Genomic DNA, 21,151 nt, shown 5'->3' with positions numbered 1-21,151 from the left:
GGTGTCTGAAGAGGATTCATCAACCGTCTAGAGGGTAGGATGCAACTTTCAAAACATGGATTCAATGAGTCCCTTTCACGAACACCCCAATCGTACGGGAAGGAAGGAGAATGTCAGAAATAACAGTTAAATGTTTCCGACGTGGAGACCTTGAGCTGCCTTCACGCATCAGAAGGCAGAGCCGTGAAAACCTGGAAGGAAACCGCCACTTCAGACAGCACTGCAAGCTGGCCTGCGAGTCTCGAGCCCAGATGGCGTCCCCTGTCATCAAGACCAGGTGCCAAGTGTGACCAGGATGCCCACCTACCTGCCAAAGGGAAGTGCAGACCTGGTTAAGGAATAACCCAGAAGACAAGGGCAGGGCAGCTGGGAAGAGGCCCTGTGTGCACAAAGAGCTGACTCGTTACATCCAAGGTGTGAATGAACCAAGAACACCGGCGACAGGTCAGGGAACGGTGCAAAGAGAGGGGACCTGGGTCCCAGGACGTCAGGAACAAGGAGCCCTAGAGCTTTCCCTGGCACATCACAGGGACAGCCTGGCTGACAGGCTGGGCTGACAATGGCCACTCCTCCCCTTGAGAGGCACGGCTACAGTTATGAAATAGCTCACATTTCCTTCACTGTCCCCAAACCTCCTGGAACACGAGACCTGTACTGTTTTACAATCTTTCGGGAAGAAATTATGAGGAAGCCAAATCTGGGGACTCTGCAGGAGGACCCTGAAGGCCATGGAGAAAGCTGGAAGGATAGACGAGATCTGGCAGCAGGGAGATTAACTAACGCATTCTACATGAAGGGATGTGTGGACTGCAGGGCAATTTCCCCAAAGCCTACCCAGTTAATCACTCTTCTGGCTTTAAATATACACGGTAGAAGGCTCAAGTAACAACAGGTTATTTCCAGAAACTAAGATAAAAGGTCCTCTAAATTTGGGGGAATGGGATCTAAGAAATTCAGAAGCAAAGCAAAACTGCACTAGTCCATTGTGGTAAATCTGACAGTAATTGTAAACTCCATAAATATACATATCACAGAACTCAAATCATGAAATGGGCAAGATTTAGAAAACACATGAGGCCTTTCTCCAAGTAGAAGGAGGTGGGTGGCATTATCAGTTACAAGAATGAACACAGATAAATTCCATGCGTGGGCAAGCTACTTCGGGCTGACTGCAGCCCTATCTGGTGAATGCCACAGGGCCTTCCCCTTCCATACAGGTTGAGAATTTAAAATAATTGGAAAGCACTGCCCTAAATTACATTTACAGCATAATATTCAAGCAAATAAGATGAATTAACGTATAACAAATAGGATTCCCTCAACTTCAAATAATCCCATGATTTTTCCAAACTCAAGCCTAGAACCATCCTTCCTAGGCCATCTCAATTGCCAATCCCCTCCCAAGCCCTTAGGGCCTAAGAAACACCTTGTTTGCCCTCTCTTAGGGCTCTTGGCCTTGGATAGCTGCTCCCTGTGCATATGAATCATGTTTCAATCCCCACTGAAGTCAGGGACTTGGGCTAATCCAAGTGGTCTCACAGAAGCAACAACTCAATAAATAAATGTCCAACTTTAATTCTACCCAATTGAGAGGAACAACATCTTCTCTAAGGTCAAACAGCCCTTACAGTTTCCTGACCTACCAGGAAATAGTTATAGTCTCACAAAAAGAAACATGGTACAAAATAACACAGCAATTAACTTAATCTACAATTGAAACAAATAGAACTGTCACCATCTCAAATCCCTACTGGACTGTTACAGACTTAATGCCCACCAGTCAAATTCTTATGTTTAAACCGTAACACCCAGTGTGACTGTATCTGAAGGCAGAGCCTGTAAAGGTAACGAAGGTTAAATGAGGTTGTAAGGGAGGGCCCCTAATCTGATAGGGTTGGTATCCTTTTAAGAAGGGGAAGAGAAACCAATGCGCGCTCTCGCTCTCTCTCTGCCAGGAACCAAGGCCTCACCAAGAACTGAAGTGGCCGGCACCCTGGATCTTGGACCTCCAGACTCCAGCCTACGAGAAATAAAGCTCTATGGTTTAAGCCATCCAGGCTGTGATATTTTCTTAGGGCAGCACAAGCTGACTTATAGATAGACTTACACCACAGCCACAAGAAAATGGAAAGAAATCAGCAATCTCACCACACTGCTGCCTCACGTTTTTGCATCCGCAAGGCCATCAAGCTGATCATGGGGTCCTCACAAGAATCAATCTAACTGAGAACACACTGTATTAGCAGAGAAGGCACATGACTTACAGATGCCAACTGCCCTTGGGGAAAAGCCAAGTCTTGAACCCCAGTTCCAGAATGTCCTGAATTATAACACCAAGGCTGAGTATTCTAAACACGCAGACTAAGAACAGTACCACAAAGGGGGCGGGGCAGGGGTGCCACAAGAGAAAAGTGACATGGAAGAGGATGAGAAGTAACTGTTTAAAAGCCCACTTGGTCTGGACTCGCACAACTGCTCAGACTGAAAACTGTGACGCTGGTTTAGCATGGAGAATCTGGCTCCACGAGTGCCACCACGAGACGCTAAATGTCATCCTTGAGCACGAGTGCCACCATGAGACGGTAAATGTCATCCTTGAGCACGTCCAACTGTGGGGTCCTATTCGAGCACTGCTTGAGGCCTCCAAGAGCTGCTTACTGGACACACCTGTGCCTCTGTCTCTGAGGCACTTTCAGGTCTCAACAGACACTCTCTGGCATCTGGTACATTCTGGAGAAATATCGTAAACTCACGTAACATCATAAAAGCTCCTAAAAACAGAGACAGCCATGTTGACAAACCACCAAATGAGCACATACTTTAAAGAAGTCAAATGAGCTAGAAGGGGCGGGTGAAAACTTTTCTGGGGCGACGGAAAAGTCCTGTATCAACACTGGAGCTCTGGTCATACGGGTATATGTGCATCTGGCAACTCACGAAATTGCACACCTAAGATAAGTGATTTCACAGAGTGTAACGTCTTCCTCGATTTATTTAAAAAAAAAAAAAAAGTGGGGCAAGATCTGGCTTCAGGAGTCCTGGGTTCAGATCCTGATTTGACCACTTCTTAGCAACGTAGCTTTGAGCATGCTGCTTTCCATCTGAGGCCCACTAAACAAACCCGCAAAGTTATGATAGTAATCGTATAATTACCACACTGTTATGAGAATTAAAAGCAGTAACTTTTATTTTCTTAAAAGGACAGTTTTATTTTAAACTACCAATCAATGTATCTTGCACATAGGTAGGCTTTCAACAAATGTAGTTCAGAAAGAAAGGATAAAAGGGTGACCCAATTCCAAGAATGTTTATGATAATGAGACTTATATAAAGACATCACAGTTATGAATAAATGTGCGCTTTGGGAACAGGGAAAATAACATGGGCTGTGACCTGGGGTGAGGGGGCGAGAGGGTCAAGGTGTATGCATTTTCAAAATGAAATCTGGAGTGAGCGATGGTACAAACTCCTGAACAGAGAGGAACACATCCACAGTGTAGCAGAGGGGTGCTGGGCACAGGGGCAGGGACACAGCCGGTGTGCAGGTGACCACACACTCCACAGAGCACCCAGGAGCTGTGCATACAGCAGCAGTGAACATGGATGAAGCTTTTCTCTCCTGACACTTAAAATCTACTGTGGGGCGAGAGCTTATAATAAACAAACAGAATAATACAAGGCCAGGCAGTGAGAGAGTCTACGTCAAAAAATATTACAAGGTAAGGAGCTAAAGGGTAACAGGCAAAGGCACAATTTTTAATAAGATGCTCAAGGAAGAGGTCTCTGGTAATGGCACATTTGACCAGGACCCTGAAATGCCAAGAGTGATCAAGTCACACAGGTACCGAAAGCGAGAGAGTTCTAGACAGAAGCATCGGCAAGCACAAAAATTCTGGGGCAAGAGTATACTACCAAATGCATTTGGAACAGCAGGAAGGCTAGACTAGGTGAGGGAGAGATGGGCAGATAAGACCAGAGAGATGCTGGGGGACCATATCAGTGTCCAGGGTAAGATGCTTGCCTTTCACGCTAAGAGAGACGGGGGGACATGCGGGACACCGCATGTGCTGATTCACACTACAAAGGACTGTTCTAGCTGCTGCCTAGACAGGTAAAAAGGCAGGAGTTGAGGCAGCTTTAGGAGTCTCAGCCCAAGACAGAGGTGGTGGACTCGTGGCAGTGGCGCAAACTTAGTTTCAGAACATATTGTGAGTTTAGAATAAACAGGTTTTGCAAAATCGGGGCGGGGGTGGGGGTGGGGGGTACCAGATAACTCCCAGGTTTTGATCAAAGCCACCAGAAGTATGGAACTGGCATTTACTGACAATGGAAAGACAGGCAGCGGGGGAGCAGATGGGAGGGAGTGGAGAGACAGAGCTGGCTTGGTAGACCTCAAGTTCAGGAGACCTATCAAGAGAGCAAAGTGCGGAAGGCAGGTAGGCAACTGGAGTTCAGGAGAGAATCATCATGTCAAACACCGCCGGATGGGCAAACTAAAGCTACACGGACTGATAACTGGATTCGGCCATCAAGGTCATTATTAGCCTTGGTAAAGGGCCTGACTCTAGGGGCTCAAAAGAGAATGAGCGGGGAGAGGATATTAACATGAATATAAATACTAGAGGGAAACACTGTGTAGACATTTTTTTTCCGAGGAATTCTATAAAGTAAAAGAAATGAACAGCAGGAGGGAGATAGATTATCGGAGGGTTTATTTTATGGGAGAAACTACAACATGTTTTGTTTCCTGATGGGAATGATCTAGTAAAGAAGTAAACAAATGACGAAGAAAAGAGGGATATTTTCCAGAGTGGTGTTCTCATAGAGATGAGAAAAAGGGATTTTGGTGCCCAAAGGGAGGCACTGAGCAGACAGACTCTTAGAGGCGGAAGAGCTTTAAAAAACATCCCAGGGGGGCTTCCCTGGTGGTGCAGTGGTTGAGAATCCGCCTGCCGATGCGGGGGACACGGGTTTGTGCCCCGGTCCGGGAAGATCCCACATGCCGCAGAGCGGCTAGGCCCGTGAGCCACAACTGGTAAGCCTGCGTGTCTGGAGCCTGTGCTCCACAACGGGAGAGGGCGCGACAGTGAGAGGTACGCGCACCGCGATGATTAAAAAAAAAAAAAAAAAAAAATCCCAGGACACAGCAGGTTTCCATCCCCTCGGCTTCAACATCTCTCAAAGTTGAGCCATTCTAAGAACACGGGGAGGCAGGAAAACACTGTGGAACTGTCTCAAGCTCAGACATCACACGCACCCCCGCCCCAGGTGTCACTACCTGAGTGGTGTGCCCCTCTTACTACAGGGGTCCAAGCCAAGAGGATGGGGCTGTAATCAAAGAGAGAGCACAGAGCTCACAGAACTGCCAGAGGCGGCAGGCTGAGGTAGCTGGATGGGCAGCGCGCCTCAAGCACAAGTGACAGGAAAAGAGGAGCAGAATACATTCACCTCCAGAGGCACCTCCATCCTTAACGCTCCATGAAATCCTCACACGCAGCCATGCCTACTGGGAAGGCTGATGTCTCGCCATCATTTAAATTGGATTTCTGGTTCCAATCAGCCTTCAGCATGATCCATTCCTTCCAGTTAAGCTCATCAGCAAGGTTCAAAATTCCTCATCTGTAAAATCATGAGCCTGACCTACATACCTCCAAAAGTCCCTTCCAGCTCTAGCAATCCGTAATTCTGTGGCCGAAAGGGCTGCAGGCAGGCTCGCCATTCCCTTGGTGCCAGAGCTGTACAAGCAGGCTGGCCACTGAAACCTGCCATTTGTCCCACTGGACTGTGACGTCAACAATCCCGGCCAATGTCTATTTGCTGGTCCACACCCCTGCCCCACACTACCCCGTCCCAGCCTCAGCCCTCGCTCCAACAGTCCCACAGCTTTCAAGGCCCACAGGAATGCAACTTCTTTACTGAAGCTCTTCCTGGTAGCTCGGCACTGGGCCTTTCACATCACCTGCCTCCCTGCTGGCCTCCTCACATCAAACCAGTCACACACACCTCTGATTTTTAAAGCATTTTGTTCTATTTTATTGTGCTTCATTGATACCCAGTCACACATATTTCTCTCTTGTTACAAAGCACCTCACAGTTATCATGGCTTACACTTATAACTGGAAGCATATTTTCTTTTCTCCCATAAAATAATGCATCACTTAATGACATCCTAGATGAGATGAAATAAGCTGTTCTGACTCCCCCAAAATTAGCAATTTCAGTTCCGTCTTTATTACTCACAATAGCTCCTACATACTAAGAATTCCATCAAGTACTGATCAGATGGGAGCTCTATCTAGAAATTTTCCATCTGCATTACTCAGGGTCATGAAGACTGACGACAGAACACCTACAAGAGAAAGAAATCAAGCCTTCCCAACTCCACCATTATCCAAGAGAGATGCAGCTTCATTTTTAAACAAAGAATAAATGTAGGTTTTTTTCAAGAAGTGTATTTGCCCTCACGGCCTTGCTCTCCCATGGAGTGCCGTCAGGGGACGCAGGTGACAAATGTCTCAGGCGCTGGACTGTTAAGAGAAAACTTAACTCCTGGCCCAGCCTGCAGAGGCCACAAGCACGGACACAGCAGTTCAACCTGGAAAAGCCAATTTCTTCGGCAGGGGGTGGGGGGAGATGGTCTTTCCTGTTGAAGTAGAGACTATCTTGAGAACTGCTGGACATCAGAGCTTCAGGCCAGGAGAAGGCCACCATACAGTCACAGCATTCATTTCAAATATGGCCAAAAATACACTTCCATTCATCAGACAAGGTGCCCAGACTTTGATTTTGACTCGGAAGTCACACTTTAATCTCATCCTATAAACAGTGAATTTGCAGAAGCTGGGCCCGTGTTTCATTCCACAGACATCAGTAATCTCAGAGAGATTTTGAAGAGTCCAACAAAATTCTACCCTCTTAAAAAAGCAATGGGATGGGGGGGGTGCGGTTTGCACAGGGGGTCCTATATTTGTACTTGTAGCTTTGATCCTTGGCTACAAATGGACAGTTGTTGCCAGCAAGGCCACTGCCCTCTCTCACCACCTCATGGAGGTGAGTGGCAGCCCTCTGCCAGCTGGCTGGTTCCACAACAATATTAAAAACACAAATCTATATCCCCAGGTGAAGAAACAGAAAGAAATAATGAATGTATCTGTGTGGAAGGAGGATGACCAATCAGGAGGAATGCAGTTTTTCGATTTCCTCTATCAATTCAATGACAAGTGCTAATGAAGCCCAGAACCATGGTCACATGAATAAATACTTGTACTGCCCCTCACTTCTGAGGTCTCTTTGCCAACGAAAGATTTCACAAATCTCCTTCAAAAGAAATTGCTATTTGAAAAAAAAAGTATTCCTACAATTTTGTATTTTTGAAATCCTATCTTTATAGGGGGTTCCAAAACTACTCCTATTTATTTAAGTGGTGGCTATTATAAGCAAAGGAGAAAGCTGGGGTTTAAATCCTGGCTCTGCCCCATACTAGCAGTGTAAGCAAATTGCTAATCCGCCCTAGTGCAGTTTCCTATATTTCTAGAAAATGGTTGGTTCTGAAAGTTAAATGAGCAAAATACAGGAGAAGTGCTAGAACAATAACTGGCAAAAAGCAAGAGCTCAGTATAGGTTCCAGCTATCACAACTACTGTAAAATTCTAAGAAAAAAGAGTCCAGCTTCCCTTAAATCTAGTCAAGATGCTTTAGCTGGCCACAGGGTTTGCTGGATCTCAGATGAAATTTATAGGAAGCAAATGAAATTCAAATACAGCTAATAGCTCCCCTCTCTTACTGTGTAATTATGTGTACTCATTATTTGTGTAGCATGTTATTATTTAAATGTCCCTAATTTCAGCCCCAGCAGGCCAAGGGCCCTCAGAGTGGCCGAGGCCTCTGCCTCTGCCAGCCTTTCTGAAGCTTTTGTCAATTTATTACTGCCGGGAGAAGTGGCACCATCTACAGCAGAGAGTAGACAGAAGGCTCACATCCAGCAGAAACCTTAGCATCGCCTCCCCTGAAGCCTGGCTACAGCCAACAAGCTGTGTAACAACGGCTTCAATTCCTACAGACAACCCACTGGGATGTCCCAGACTCAAGATTCGTTACCTCCAGTAGGACAAAAAAAAGTTCTTCCCTCGTCACTTCGGAACCACAAACCAAGACTGAGGGCAAACATGGATTTTATGACATAAAGTATGAGGTCTCTCTACTATCTTATGTCTGCTTGGCTTATTACGTCTCTACCAGACCTGCACAAGGGGCGTGGCTGAGCCCAGGCACTCAGACAAGCTGCTGTTGTTGGCACCCTGTTAGCAGACGCCAGCCCCCGACCCTCCTCACGCAGGAGGCCAGGGCAGGGGGCTGCTTGTTCATCATCCTAGCATGCCTGTGATTTCGCAGAAGTGATGTCAATTCATTTCCCAATTAGATAAAAATTATGTCAAGCCCATTCCACTGTGAACTCAAGATATTATTTTAAAATTGAATTTTCCCAGGAAACTCTGGCAAGACCAATAACCAAGAAACATCTTTGCTTTGAAATATAGGGGGGAAAACAAAACACCTTGTTTTCAATACTACTGTTGCAAAGATAGGATGCCATTTTCCTCCATTCTGGATTCTAAAATAAGTACTGGATTCAAAGTTACTTGAGCCGTAATTCCAATTCTGCTACTGCAGCATAAATAACCATGTGCAATTAGGAAGTTACTACCACAGAGAACACACTCACAGAGCCCACCAACAAGAATGTCATCTTGCCCTCACAGACAGAAACCCCACAGGTCTCAGAGGTACCTCCCTACCCACGATCCTCAAGCCATGAAGCATGAGAAAGGGAGCACAGGGGGCAGAAGCCCCACCAACACCGCCCTAGCCGGGGTACAGGCACCTACTCTCACGTCTGTCCCGTCCAGTTTCATACCACACCTCCCAGCAAGGGCTCTGTACTGGACAGTTTCAAATTCTACTGTCAGATAACTTTCTGTCACAATTAAAACTAAAACAATGGAATTATTTCAACTTTTGAAAGGGAACCTCGAGGGGGTAGGGGACCAAAAAAAATGAAAAGAGAAATGGAAAGGAAAGGCATGACTGTGAAAACCACTCTTGCCCCACCACTAACCTATCTTCACTTGCCCCACGATGAAGAACCCCAAACAGTGTGCTGTGATGTACAGCGCCAGACAAGGTCACTCTACTGCACAGCATACGAATGATGATCTGTTATAACGCATCCACTCAAACTTGAGTGATAAATGTAGACGCGCACATATGTACACACATATGTACACACATGTACACACCTTCAGAGAGAAGGCTGCTTGCAGTTCTCACTACCCATCCCCACCAAGAGCCTTGGAGGCTGCCGGCTACTTCAGCTTTCTCTGGATCACACCCCCCTAGGACAGCACCCTTGAGATTCTGGGACCTACAGAGAGGGACTTATTCCCATGGTAACGCGTCTGGTTTCCATGCTTTCCAGTAGCCCCCGAATAAGAAAGCACACATTGTTTAACATGCTAGCTGCCTTTAAGAAAATTATGCTTAAAACACACACAAGTTCTAAAACGAGGAGATGTATTTACTTAGAATTGCTATCGAAATCCAACATGCGGAATAACAAAAAGGTGGCCTTGGAATACAGCCTGCACAAACACCAACATGAACCAGAAAAGGGCATGCAGACACCAACTTCACAACCAAAAGAGGGGGGAGGAGGGAGGGAGGGAGGGAGGGAGGGAAAGGCAAGTCAGTCTGCATCAGGGTGAAAGGCAAACTACCACGACAAACAACAAAGACCACCTTTTTTATGGAGGTGGTAAAAGAATGATTTAAAGTCTTCAATGATCCCAATAGACATGTACGTGCCAACTTTTCTTAGAATTCCTTCCTCGGGATCGTCAAGCCCCGAGTATGCCAACGAAAACAGGAGCTACATTTGGCCAACTAGCTGGCAGCACTAGTTGCTTCTTGAATGCTTTATCTTAGCTTTTGTTCTTTTACCCAAATTCCACCATTATTGAATCCTGGACACCCGGCTACCTTCTTGTCCTAAAAGCGGATTTTTCCCAGTTGGGTGGGTTTTTTAGTTGTTAAAAGATTCCTAAAGCACGAAGGCATCACCACTCCAGAACAACAGAATGAGAGCATGCCTTGTCACAGCAGTAAAATCTAACCCCGTAGCAGCAGCCACTGCTCTACTATAACCCCAGGATCCAGTGATATTCTCCCCCCGTCACCCTCCCCTCAAAAACTTAAGAGCAGAACAGTATGTTCAATGTGAAGCAACGTCAACAAGACTGATCACGTCAAATGCTCTCTAAAAAGACACATGGCTTAGCAATTACTCCATTACAGGCAGCCAAGAAATGGCGGGGTCCCTACCTGGTAGGAGACCCATGAACAGATAGGGGTCCAAGCTGTGTAACTAACTGTGGCAACAGATTCCTCAAATTATTTTGCTTCTGCACGTGTGAAAGATTCAAAACGGGCCTTTCCCATACACATTGGCTCAGACTTCAGGCAGTTCTTGTTTCAAGTCACACAGTACTAGAAGAGGGTGACAGAACCTGGGTGAATGGCAGGGCAGACCCCGGTGGTGTTCAGGAAGGCCACGTCAGAACACCCCGCCACGGCCTTGTGGAAAGGGAGCGCCAGAAGGTCCTGTCTGGAAGCACTGGTTCCAACAAGAGGCTCCCAGACAACTCACCTTACAACTAAGCAGGATGGAAAAAAACTGGACGCCCTAAGTCAGCCTGTCGCTCTGCCCCCTGGCAAGATGTCAGGTTCCCCATGTGTGATGACTCTTACCGGAGGATCACAGCCAGACCTCAAAAAGAATAATACGGGCTTCCCTGGTGGCGCAGTGGTTGGGAGTCCGCCTGCCGATGCAGGGGACGCGGGTTCGTGCCCCGGTCCGGGAAGATCCCACATGCCGCGGAGCGGCTAGGCCCGTGAGCCATGGCCGCTGAGCCTGTGCGTCCAGAGCCTGTGCTCCGCAACGGGAGAGGCCACAACAGTGAGAGGGCCGTGTACCGTAAAAAAAATTAAAAAAAGAATAATAGGATCTCCTCTTCCTTATCTCCTCACTCCAAACAAGTACAAACCAGAACACGGTCAATTCATTCACATTTATCTAAGATTCTAGGAGATTAATGAGAACAAGAGAGGCTGTGGAATACAGCCGCAGCCACAACCCCCGAAATAAAATATAAATAGTAACCAAATGCTAGTTCTGAAATGGTGTTCACTGGATGATTTCATCCGAGTCACACTAACCCTGTTAAAAACAGACACCAGAATAAACTCAGACGGGAGCATGTTTCTCTCTAGGCTTCAAGGACCCACTTCATACCCATCCAGGATGAGGGACGCTTCGGACGCACGGGAACTCTGACTCCACTGCCCACCTGTGGCTGTGCGGCCACCTGCCAGCTTGATCAACAAGGAAGGAAGCAGGGCCTGAGGAGGCTGTTGAGCCAGAGAGAGAGCGAGAAGGGCAGCAGGCCCACCGGTTCAGGCTACTTCCTATATAAACAGGGCGTAAGCACCGAAGTTGCCCCATTTCAGCGAGATCATCAAAGGCTTCTTCTGCCCTCATACTCGGGTAGAAAGACAGATATTCACAGAAAAACCTGTAAGTCAGGCTCCACACTCAATCCAAGAACGGGCAGAAACCAGATCGCAGCCCTGGTCTTGTCTATAGGGCGCAGACTAAGGCACCTTGCCAATTATATTATGCAACATACAAAGGAGCATCAAAACAAATCTATAAACCCAGCGGGATGTCCAGAATAACTGCCGTTAGGGGCCCAGCCTGCGAAGCACGAGCCGCCCAAAGCACATCCATTTCGGAAACAAGGCCAGGCCCAGAGACATCATCCAAAACAACAAAACAGGCCACTCACCATTCACTGCTTTCAGGCTCCCAGCAATGCCTTCACCATGCTGCCTCTTCTGGGCATTCTTGAACTCCTTCAGAGACAAATAAAGGACTTTACGTACCACCCTTTCTTCTGACCACGGAATCCCATCACTGTCATCCTGGAGAAACAAGGAAGAATGGGGAGAGGGGATTACTTAACGGAAAGCAAGCAAATGTTAATTAAGAGTCAGAATAAACTTTAAAAAAAAAAAAACCAACAAATCCCAAACAAGTATTAAGTGACTGAGACCAAGTTCCGGAGCTCAGAACTACCTCCTATAGTGGAGGGAGGGCACTGGCCCTTCCTGGAGAGACCACAAGCAAAGAGCTACCCCTCAGGCTGTAAAGGGACTGGAGGAGAGACACAAGCATCGCACTTCCTTTACATGCCCCGCACCAAATCCCGTCATTCACTGGTAATAGAGAAGTTTTATATTCCTGGCAAAGTTTAGAAAAAAAAGGAGTTATTGCAGTCACAACAGGAGGTATAATGCATCACTGTACTGGAGTTCTTTAAAGCGAATAATGCCAGAATGTAGGCACCTTACAGACACGAGCTACACCCCTTTGGAAAGTTTACTTACTGTTGGTGTTGTGGTTTGGTGCTACTTTCAAGGAATTTACAGTTCCGTCAGAAGAAATGAAACTGGATCTGTACTGGCCTTTTAAGGTGATGAATCACAAAAACGAGAGAGGGAGAGGGACCACTGCAGAAAAGGGCAACGGATCTTTGTGGACTAGAGAACGGGGTGGCAGGGGAATGGGGGGATGATTTTTGAAAAAGAATACATACAATAGGTCTTGAAGATTCTCATTTAAAAGTGTGGCTCCCTTATGTCAAAATAAAGGTGAGGCGGGGGGCACACCAAAGAACCAGAGGGCACTCCAGCAATTCCAGTAGTAAACACAGAACGACAGACTGCAGACCAGCAGGGATTGAGGCAGGACAACAGCCAAGTCTGGAAAGACGGAGATGGTCGATACCGGTGCCCCAAATGAGTTCACTGTTTTAGGGAACCGGCAAGAGAGTTTTTTATTTTAAGGTTTAAAGAGTTGCTTCACACAGCTTGGGATACTCACAGGTTCTCTTCTGTGGATATCTGCCTACTGTTTGCTAATCTAACAAGTTCTTACAGTCACACACCTACTTCAAGACTTAAGCATTTTATGAGTTCAATTTAGAGATGGAAGGATTATGGGCTTCTCAGTTATTTGGGGCCTTAAGAGAATAAGGAAAACATTAATACCCCAGTAAAGCAGGATTTGGGATACTCAGGTTCCTTTTGTTCTAACAGGAGGCCAAATACCCTAGAGTCAGGCTGGTGCTATTACACTCAACATCCAACAGAACTGGGTTTTTTTACTCCCTGCCACTTACCCGGCCAACTAAACCCTCCAGGGGCCGAGATAAGGGAAATAGATTATCCAAGGTCTTCTCCAGCTCACAAATTCCTAAACGCTGCATAAACACACACTACATCTTAGAAATCCAACCACACAGACTCTAAAACCCTAAGTAACTGAGGCGGTGCTCCTGTTAAGCTTCCAGAATTTCTTAGAATGACAGTGATTCTCCATTTCCATAACAAGGGGAAGAGAAGGCCTGGGAGAAAAGAGCTAGGATTTCCACCTAGCCCGGATGTCCTTCACTTCTGCAGACCTGCCAAGCCGAGGCTTCCGTCACCTCCAGAGGCAGAAGGCACATCCTGTGTCCCCAGTCGCTCTCCTAAGACAGACAAGGCATCTACAGACCAGGGTGGTGGTCGAGTCCACACATGAAGGCTGAAGGCAGACTTGGCCTCCACCCTGCGGGAGGAACACAGGTTACTTCTTAACCACCACTGGGTCCGAGTCACCAGAGACCTGCCAATTGCATGGCTGAAAACCAGGAAAACGAAGCGCTCTGACCAGACCCCACCTGAGGAGCCCAAGGAACCAACCTGCATGAGAGGCAAATGATTCAGCTACACAACACGTGGAAAGCACAATGAATCACTCTTGGCAACAAGCAACGCCCCTCAGTGTGAAAATGCCTCTAGCATTTTGGTTTCAACTGAATGATAATCTTAACCTCGGGAAGAGTTCATGCTCGCTGGGCTGAATTCCACCTTTCAGGATCCAGGGAAGTCTGTCGGGCAGAATTCTCTTCACCACCCCCAGGTTCCTACCCTCAGCATTCAGGTCTCCACAACAAGCCAGGCTGTGATTATAAATGATTATTTCCTACATACACAGAGTTTATAAATTGTAAAGCCCCAAAATAGCTTTCAATGTAAAATTCCTGTGACGATTTACTGCTTCCTGTTCAGACTGGTGCCTTCATTTTGGCTCCAGGCCTCCATATGGGAGAATTATACCCCGACAACTAATATCTAATTAAAACATAAACCATGTGAGAGGAAAACTCCTGCAAAGGAAGATGCATTTAAGGTTCACTTAGTTGACACCAGCAGCCCCATGACCCCTATAAAGTACTTTAAATACAGGAGAAGCAAATCCAGGACACAGAGTATGGGGTTTCCAGTTCTAGACATTAAAAATCAAACAAAACAACACACACACACACACACACACACACACACACACACACACACACACACACGAGTTCTTTTATAATCTAGAATGCTGGTCAAGACTTCCCTCAGTGTTGATGCAAGGTGCAAACCTAGCAGGTAAGAAGTCGGCTCTGCTCTGTTTCCAAAAGCTCAGCAGGTAAGAATTCAGAGATTAGAAATCCAACTGCCATTCACAGCTGCAGAGTCACGATGAATCGCTACATTCCGCTTACACCCCTCCCTACTGGGAGGCTAGCAAGGTGGGCCTGCACCCAACCACGAGGCAGCACAGGGCTGTGCAACCTAAGCTGCGAGTCCTGGAAAGCCGGAAAGAAGGTATTTCAGAGGCCTAACGCTTACCCACCCTTATCATAGTTCTGAAGGACCAAGTACTGAGTGCTCTAGAAAACAACCCAGATGTAACTAACTCCCTCACCAGAAGTCAAGCAACTCAGGTGAACCCCCCTCTTCCCCGGCCACCCCCCAGCCCAAGAGCTTCTATGACCTTTAAGTCCAGCCCTCTGTTATATTGCCCCCTTTTCAGCAGCTGTCTTATTGAGAAGTAATGTCTCCATGGAGTCAGGAAATCGTTTCTCCTGCTCAGCACCTGAAACATGCCTGACAGAGTGAGAGCTCAGGATTTCTGAAAACTGTACACTCAGCCTCACACCTCCCATGTACCATTACCCACACTTGGACTGCCAGTGCCCAACTTCCAGAATGGGTTAAGTGAAGTGCCTGAAATCACTCTAATTCCTGACTGAAACCACAGCTCCTCCCCAAAAACACTCCCCACGGTGACTAATCCAACAGGGCCAGGCGACACCTCACATTCTCAGCAGTAAGCGTGTCAGTGTCCTAACACAGGGGCCACACCACCCCTTCTGCCACCACCTAGAGCTCCCTGCAAAAAACAGCGCCCATCTCCAAGTCCACACGGCCTTACAGGGCCCAAATCCGCGGCCCCTGTTGCAGTCCCTTACCCTCAGCTAAACACCAACCAGTTCATTCACAAAATACCCCTTCTGAGTTCTCCCTGTTCTTCTTCCGAGGAACAAAGTAGCCAAGCATTCAGTCCATTCTACTTTACTGGTCAGCTTAATAAAGGCAGACACAGGAGGAGGCATAGCCACTGATATGGAGTCTAGCAGCCTCATTCTGATGCAAATTCAGCTGCCCAGAGTGTGTGTCTATTCTTGTGAACTGCATTATTGATTTAAAAACAGCTCTTGTCATTTGGAGTTTCCATAAGACCTCTAGGTTAACAGACCATCTAAAACTTGAGAAGAACAATCAGGCTCCCGATGACACACCACCTTTCCTCATTTCCCCCATCTCTTACTTGTTTCTCCCCAAGACCAAAAGATGCTTTGCAAACACTGAAATAAACAAAAATAATTGGGTCTGCTGGCTGTAGCGGGGGGGAAAAAATCTTCACATAGATCTAGATTCACTTGGCTATTGACTGCGAAAAATCACTTTCTTTGGCAAATGGAAGACTGAGTAATAAGACCTTTAAAAGTAAAAGTGACAGGGTTTTCTTTGCATTTGTAAAATGTCTACCATTCTTTGAAATAACTTTGAAAATGGCAACAGGTCAGGAATTAAACTAGAATGTTTATGGTCATACATGATCTTTTCATTAAAAGGAAAAATAACAGCATAACCTCATGCTGCCCCAAGTTTTATAACAGACATGTAAGAAAAAGGGGCACAGAAGGTAAGCACATGAAGACACTACACACCTTGCAGTAAACAGCACCATCTAACAATTCTCCAAAGCCCACAGTCCAGGTTAGAGATATAACAGCCTTGTACATCCTTCCATACCGTTGCAACTCCAAGTGTGCTCCAAAGACCACCAGTGCCTTAACCGCTTGGCATCTTGTTAGAAATGCAGGCTCATTTTAAGATCCTCTGGTGATTCCCATGCACATTAAAGTTTCAGAAGCTCTGCTGTACACACTAGTTCCCCATTCTGCCCATTTCACGTCACTTTCTAACCTCCATCACGATACAGGCAAAGGTAAAGAAAGATGAGGTGAAATCCCAAGATGAATACTTCTAACAACCATCTAATTGTTGCCATTTTTACTGTCAGAATACAGAAGTCTATATTAACATATTCTGAGAACTCTTCCCTTTGACGTCTGTTCACTGAACTAAAACAAGCGACCAAATAGCAAAAAGCAAAATCAACAAAAAAGCTAAGACAAGTAGTGGATAGTTCCTTGAATCATTCTTATGTGACATGATGTCTCAAACCTTCATTCTCTGATTACCCAATTTGGAATGACTTCCCTTTAAAAAGGTGACATCCAGAATTAAACACACATTCCAACATGTGAATAATACTCTAGAACAACAGGACCAACACATGCAATAAGATCATTTCTATTTCCGTGCACAATCCAGAAGCTGGGATACATTTTAGTAGCCACATTACACAGCAGGACCTCATTAAGCTTGCAGTTAACTGTACCCTCCAAGGTGATTTTATTGGGGGGCGGGGGGATCCTTTTTTGGCCCCCCCACTACAAAGCAACAAAACCCAAAGGAAGGCTCCAATCCAACAAAAATCACAGCTCCCAGTTGTAGAATTGTTTTTCTGTGATGCTCTCCTGACCTCTAAGGTAAAAAACAAAAACAAAAACCAACACAACAGGCCACAGAGGGTCATGTGTGAATGAGACCATAAACCAAGTTGTCCTCCTTACCCAGGTTTACTGGACAGGACAGAAAAGAAGGTACGGGATTTGCTGGGTGCAGGTTGCTGTGTCTTCCCCACACACACCGTCATGGAGAAGGGCTGGGTTTGTGGACATGGGCGTGGCATGCATGACTGTTTTCAATGTGCTTGAGTGCCCAGCCCAACCTCCACTGACGGCATAAATTCAAATCAACGTTAGTTTAAATAAAGCCCAAAAAGGATCTTAATATAAATAAATTTGCTGACCATTCAAACTGCCCCTCCATGGCCCACACTTCAAAACACTGGGTTATTGATTTAACATGCTCTAACTACACCAAGAGTTCTTCTAATTGACTGCGTCAAAACTGATCAGGTCAGTGATGCAGTAAAGCCATGCCCTCCATTCAGCCACAGGCCTGGGCCAAGCCTTCCCGGGCTTCTGCTCTCCAGTGATGGCCAGCTTTTCACCAAGCTGGGCTTCCAATCCTCTTCTGAGCGCCCAGATGCTTTAGTGCAAGGAAACAGGGACGTCCAGGTCAGTCAAGCTTACAAAACAGGTGCCAGGCAGAGGACAATACCCCTGCAGTCATAAGGGAAGTATATAAAAAGCGATAATGATTGCAGTCATCCCTTGTTATCCACGGGGGATTGGCTCCAGGACCCCGCACAGATACCAAAGTCCCAGGAGGCTCAAGTCTGTTATATAAAATGGTTATTTTATACAATAACCATTATATAGGTTATTATATAAAGGTAGGTCTGCATATAGCCTACCTACATCCACATCCTTCCTACTGTACACTTTAAATCAGCTCTAGATTACTTGTAATACCTAACACAATGTAAATGCTATTTACATTTTTACTGGTGGGGCAAGTATTTACATATTTGCTGGTGGAGCAAAGTCAAGTTTTGCTTTTTGTATCTTTCTGGAAGATTTTTCCTGAATGTTTCCAATCTGCCATTGGTTGAATCCAGGAATGCAGAACCCACGGTTGTGGAGTGCCAACTGTATGACAATGGCAAACGTCTCCTGGGTGCTCGCTGTATACCAGACGTTGGGCTCAGCACTTGCTTGCACAGTTAATGCTCGTGATTCTCTGCTCGGCCTCCCCTTCGGACAAGGGCCACACCATGCTTTCTCCCTTTAGTTTAAAAGGGATGGGAAAGGACGGAATCACGAAACTCGTGGTTATCATTCAGAGATGAGTTTCAGGGTCTTGCCCAAAGGCACCGTGGCTGGAGAGAAGCAGGAGCACCTCAGGAACCCACTATGAGTCCGCCGGTCCACTACGGGGCAGGTGTCAGATCAGGAAGCGAAATTCTAAACTCAGAAATTTGTTATTAAAGAGAAAACATCAAAAGGGCAACTCACATTGGCTGCTAAATGAAAGCACCATTAAAATTACTAATTTCAAGGGGTGAATATAAATGTTATATGAAAAACAAACAACTCATGCATCAGCTAGAGCTGGAAACTACTAAGAGGAGAAGGCAGAGGAGAGGAAAGGAAGGAGGGAGGGAGTTCCTCTCACTGGCCTTTACAACCGGCTTCTAGAACTGAAAGAATATCAATTCTATGGGCATCTCTCAAAGCATCCTTATGCAATTTCTCTATGTCTCCATTTTTTTTATGGTTTCAAATTCAGGCCATCTTGACTCAAGAGAGGGAAAACAATGATGAAAAAGCACAGGTTCTAGGGAAGCCCATTTCTGATCAAATTTAAAAAAATATTTTCTAACAATTACAACTATTTTAAAAATGAAATGGGTCCCCCCTGCCCACGGAAGGTAGTGACTTTCCCACTACTTGCGAGCAAACTGCGTAAGAGTCTCATCCATCACAGGTAGAGTGACCGGTAACTTATCATCGCAGCCAAGGGCACTGCTAATAATGATGCTGGGACAACTGATAGAAAACTGGGACGTAGGTCAACCAGGGACTAGGCCCCTTCCAGCAGATTTGAATCCATTATTTTAAAAAAAGGTCTTCACTACCACACAGATCATTTTTAACAACATCACCACATAAAACAAAGCCAACATCCACGACATAGTGGGATAAAAGTGTGACACACACCTGCGTTTTTAAGTTGAAATCCAGAACCTCCCACCAATGTTTTAAATTTCAACCTGCGGGGGGTTGGGGGTGGGACTGGTAACGACACACGGGACAGACGCAGAAGCCACCACGTTCCACAGAAAACACTCCTGCTTCCACAGGGAGGGAGCACAGCACGTCACATGCTCTTCACAGCCTCCGGTAAGTAAACCAAGCAGATGGGGCTGTGCAGGTTGGGAGAGAAGAGAACATTCAGGTTCACAGGCAGGAAGACCTTCTCCTAACATGAAACCCCTTATTAAAACTTATACAGGGCTTCCCTGGTGGCGCAGTGGTTGGGAATCCGCCTGCCAATTCGACAGGACACAGGTACGAACCCTGGTCCAGGAAGATCCCACGTGCCGCGGAGCAACTAGGCCCACACATCACAACTACTGTGCCTGAGCTCTGGAGCCCACGAGCCACAGCTGCTGAGCCCGTGTGCTACAACTGCTGAAGCCCGCACGCCTAGAGCCCGTGCTCCGCAACGGGAGAGGCCCGCGCACTGCAGCGAGGGGTGGCCCCCGCTCGCCGCAACTAGAGAAAGCCTGCGTGCAGCAACGAAGACCCAATGCAGCCATAAATAAATAAATAAATAAAATTTATTTTAAAAAAAACTTATACAAGTGCTAAGACAAACAATTATGTGTTTAGATTACAGGAGCTACTGGATGAGTTACTAATACCACAATATGCATATATCTCACTTCTGTCAAGGCTCTGGAAATGGAGGGATTTGTGACTTTCCACTTCCTTTTCTTAAAAAAATAAAGTGTGATGTCCAATTCCAGTGCTCAATTCCACCCTGGGTTGGATTAACAGAAAATGCCAAATGGCAAGGCGGGGTATGGGGCGGGGAATTGATGGCTGCAAAGAGATGACCAGCAAGAAAAGCAAATTTAAAAGACTTGCTCCAGGAGGGAGGTGGGGAGAACGAATTCATAGCCCTTTCCTCCTTCCAGGGAAAACCGTCTGGAAAACTCTACATGCATGCCTTTTATTTTCTAGAGCACAAGTTTTGCATATACCTGCTATTAAATAATCCTACTTAAGGCAATTGGTTGCTGTCTGAAATATCAGCCTCTTCCATCAACAGTTTGAGAGAACAACAAAGGCATCGGAAATAATAGTAGTAATTTGTTGGGGGTGTTGATTCTTGGCACAGACTCCATACAAACGAGGATTTACAGAGCTAGAGAGAGAGGGAGAACACTGAAGGATAAAGTGAGAGAGAGGCACAACTTAGGCTAAAACTACTGTCTCTTCCCCTTTTAACAAAATATTTTCTCCATTGGAAATCAACTCAGTTTCTCAAATCGACTTGATGCTAATCCATTTTTTAAAATTCCATAAAATGGTTCACCTGTCAATACTCAAACATTAAAGAGAAATCGGGGAATAGTCACACCTAGAAATTAGATAAGTGGCCAGGAAGCCACTGACTTACTGAACTTGTGAATGATGTTCCTTTGCCTTGGTTTTACATTAAAAGCACTTCAAGCAGCAAATTTCCTCCGACAGACATGCTTCCCAGGATAAAGCAAACGGTCTGAAAATGCTTATGCAAGGAGAGTTTTACTTCTTCCAAACTCCCATTAAATAATGTGTACTTATCTTTGATTACCGCCTATTTAAAAAAAAAAAAGCTACAGCTGAAATTGGATTAAGAACTTCTGCTGAAAACGGTTTATTGCATAACACAACTCTGACAGCCTGAATCTCCGGCCACCAACTGAGCCTTTATAAAAATCTGCTGGGCAGCTGCCAAGTCAGCCCTTTTGCCTCTGAGCGTGTCCAACACCGCCGTTGTCAAGGCAGCAGCAGCACGGGCTGCGCCGGCGCACGTTCACTGTTAAACAGTGCAGTCAGGGACCAGCAGTGAGGGC

General features: G+C 46.1%; 1 protein-coding gene across 7 annotated transcripts in view; it reads right to left on the bottom strand.

The window, feature by feature from the left end:
• Positions 1–21,151, bottom strand: part of JARID2 (jumonji and AT-rich interaction domain containing 2) — a 242,835-nt gene that overhangs the window by 115,839 nt on the left and 105,845 nt on the right. For all 7 annotated transcript variants that reach the window (XM_033863847.2, XM_033863846.2, XM_033863842.2 and 4 more), the window contains one exon: positions 11,901–12,036. Coding sequence is in view for 2 of the 7 variants with exons in the window: in XM_033863842.2 (XP_033719733.1) it covers positions 11,901–12,036 (136 nt within the window). In the remaining 5 variants the exon portion in view is untranslated. The remainder of the gene's footprint in view (positions 1–11,900; positions 12,037–21,151) is intronic.

Source organism: Tursiops truncatus, chromosome 10 (genome assembly GCF_011762595.2).
Source record: "Tursiops truncatus isolate mTurTru1 chromosome 10, mTurTru1.mat.Y, whole genome shotgun sequence".
NCBI classification, from domain to species: Eukaryota; Metazoa; Chordata; class Mammalia; order Artiodactyla; family Delphinidae; genus Tursiops; species Tursiops truncatus.
This window is presented reverse-complemented; position numbering and strand designations above follow the sequence as displayed.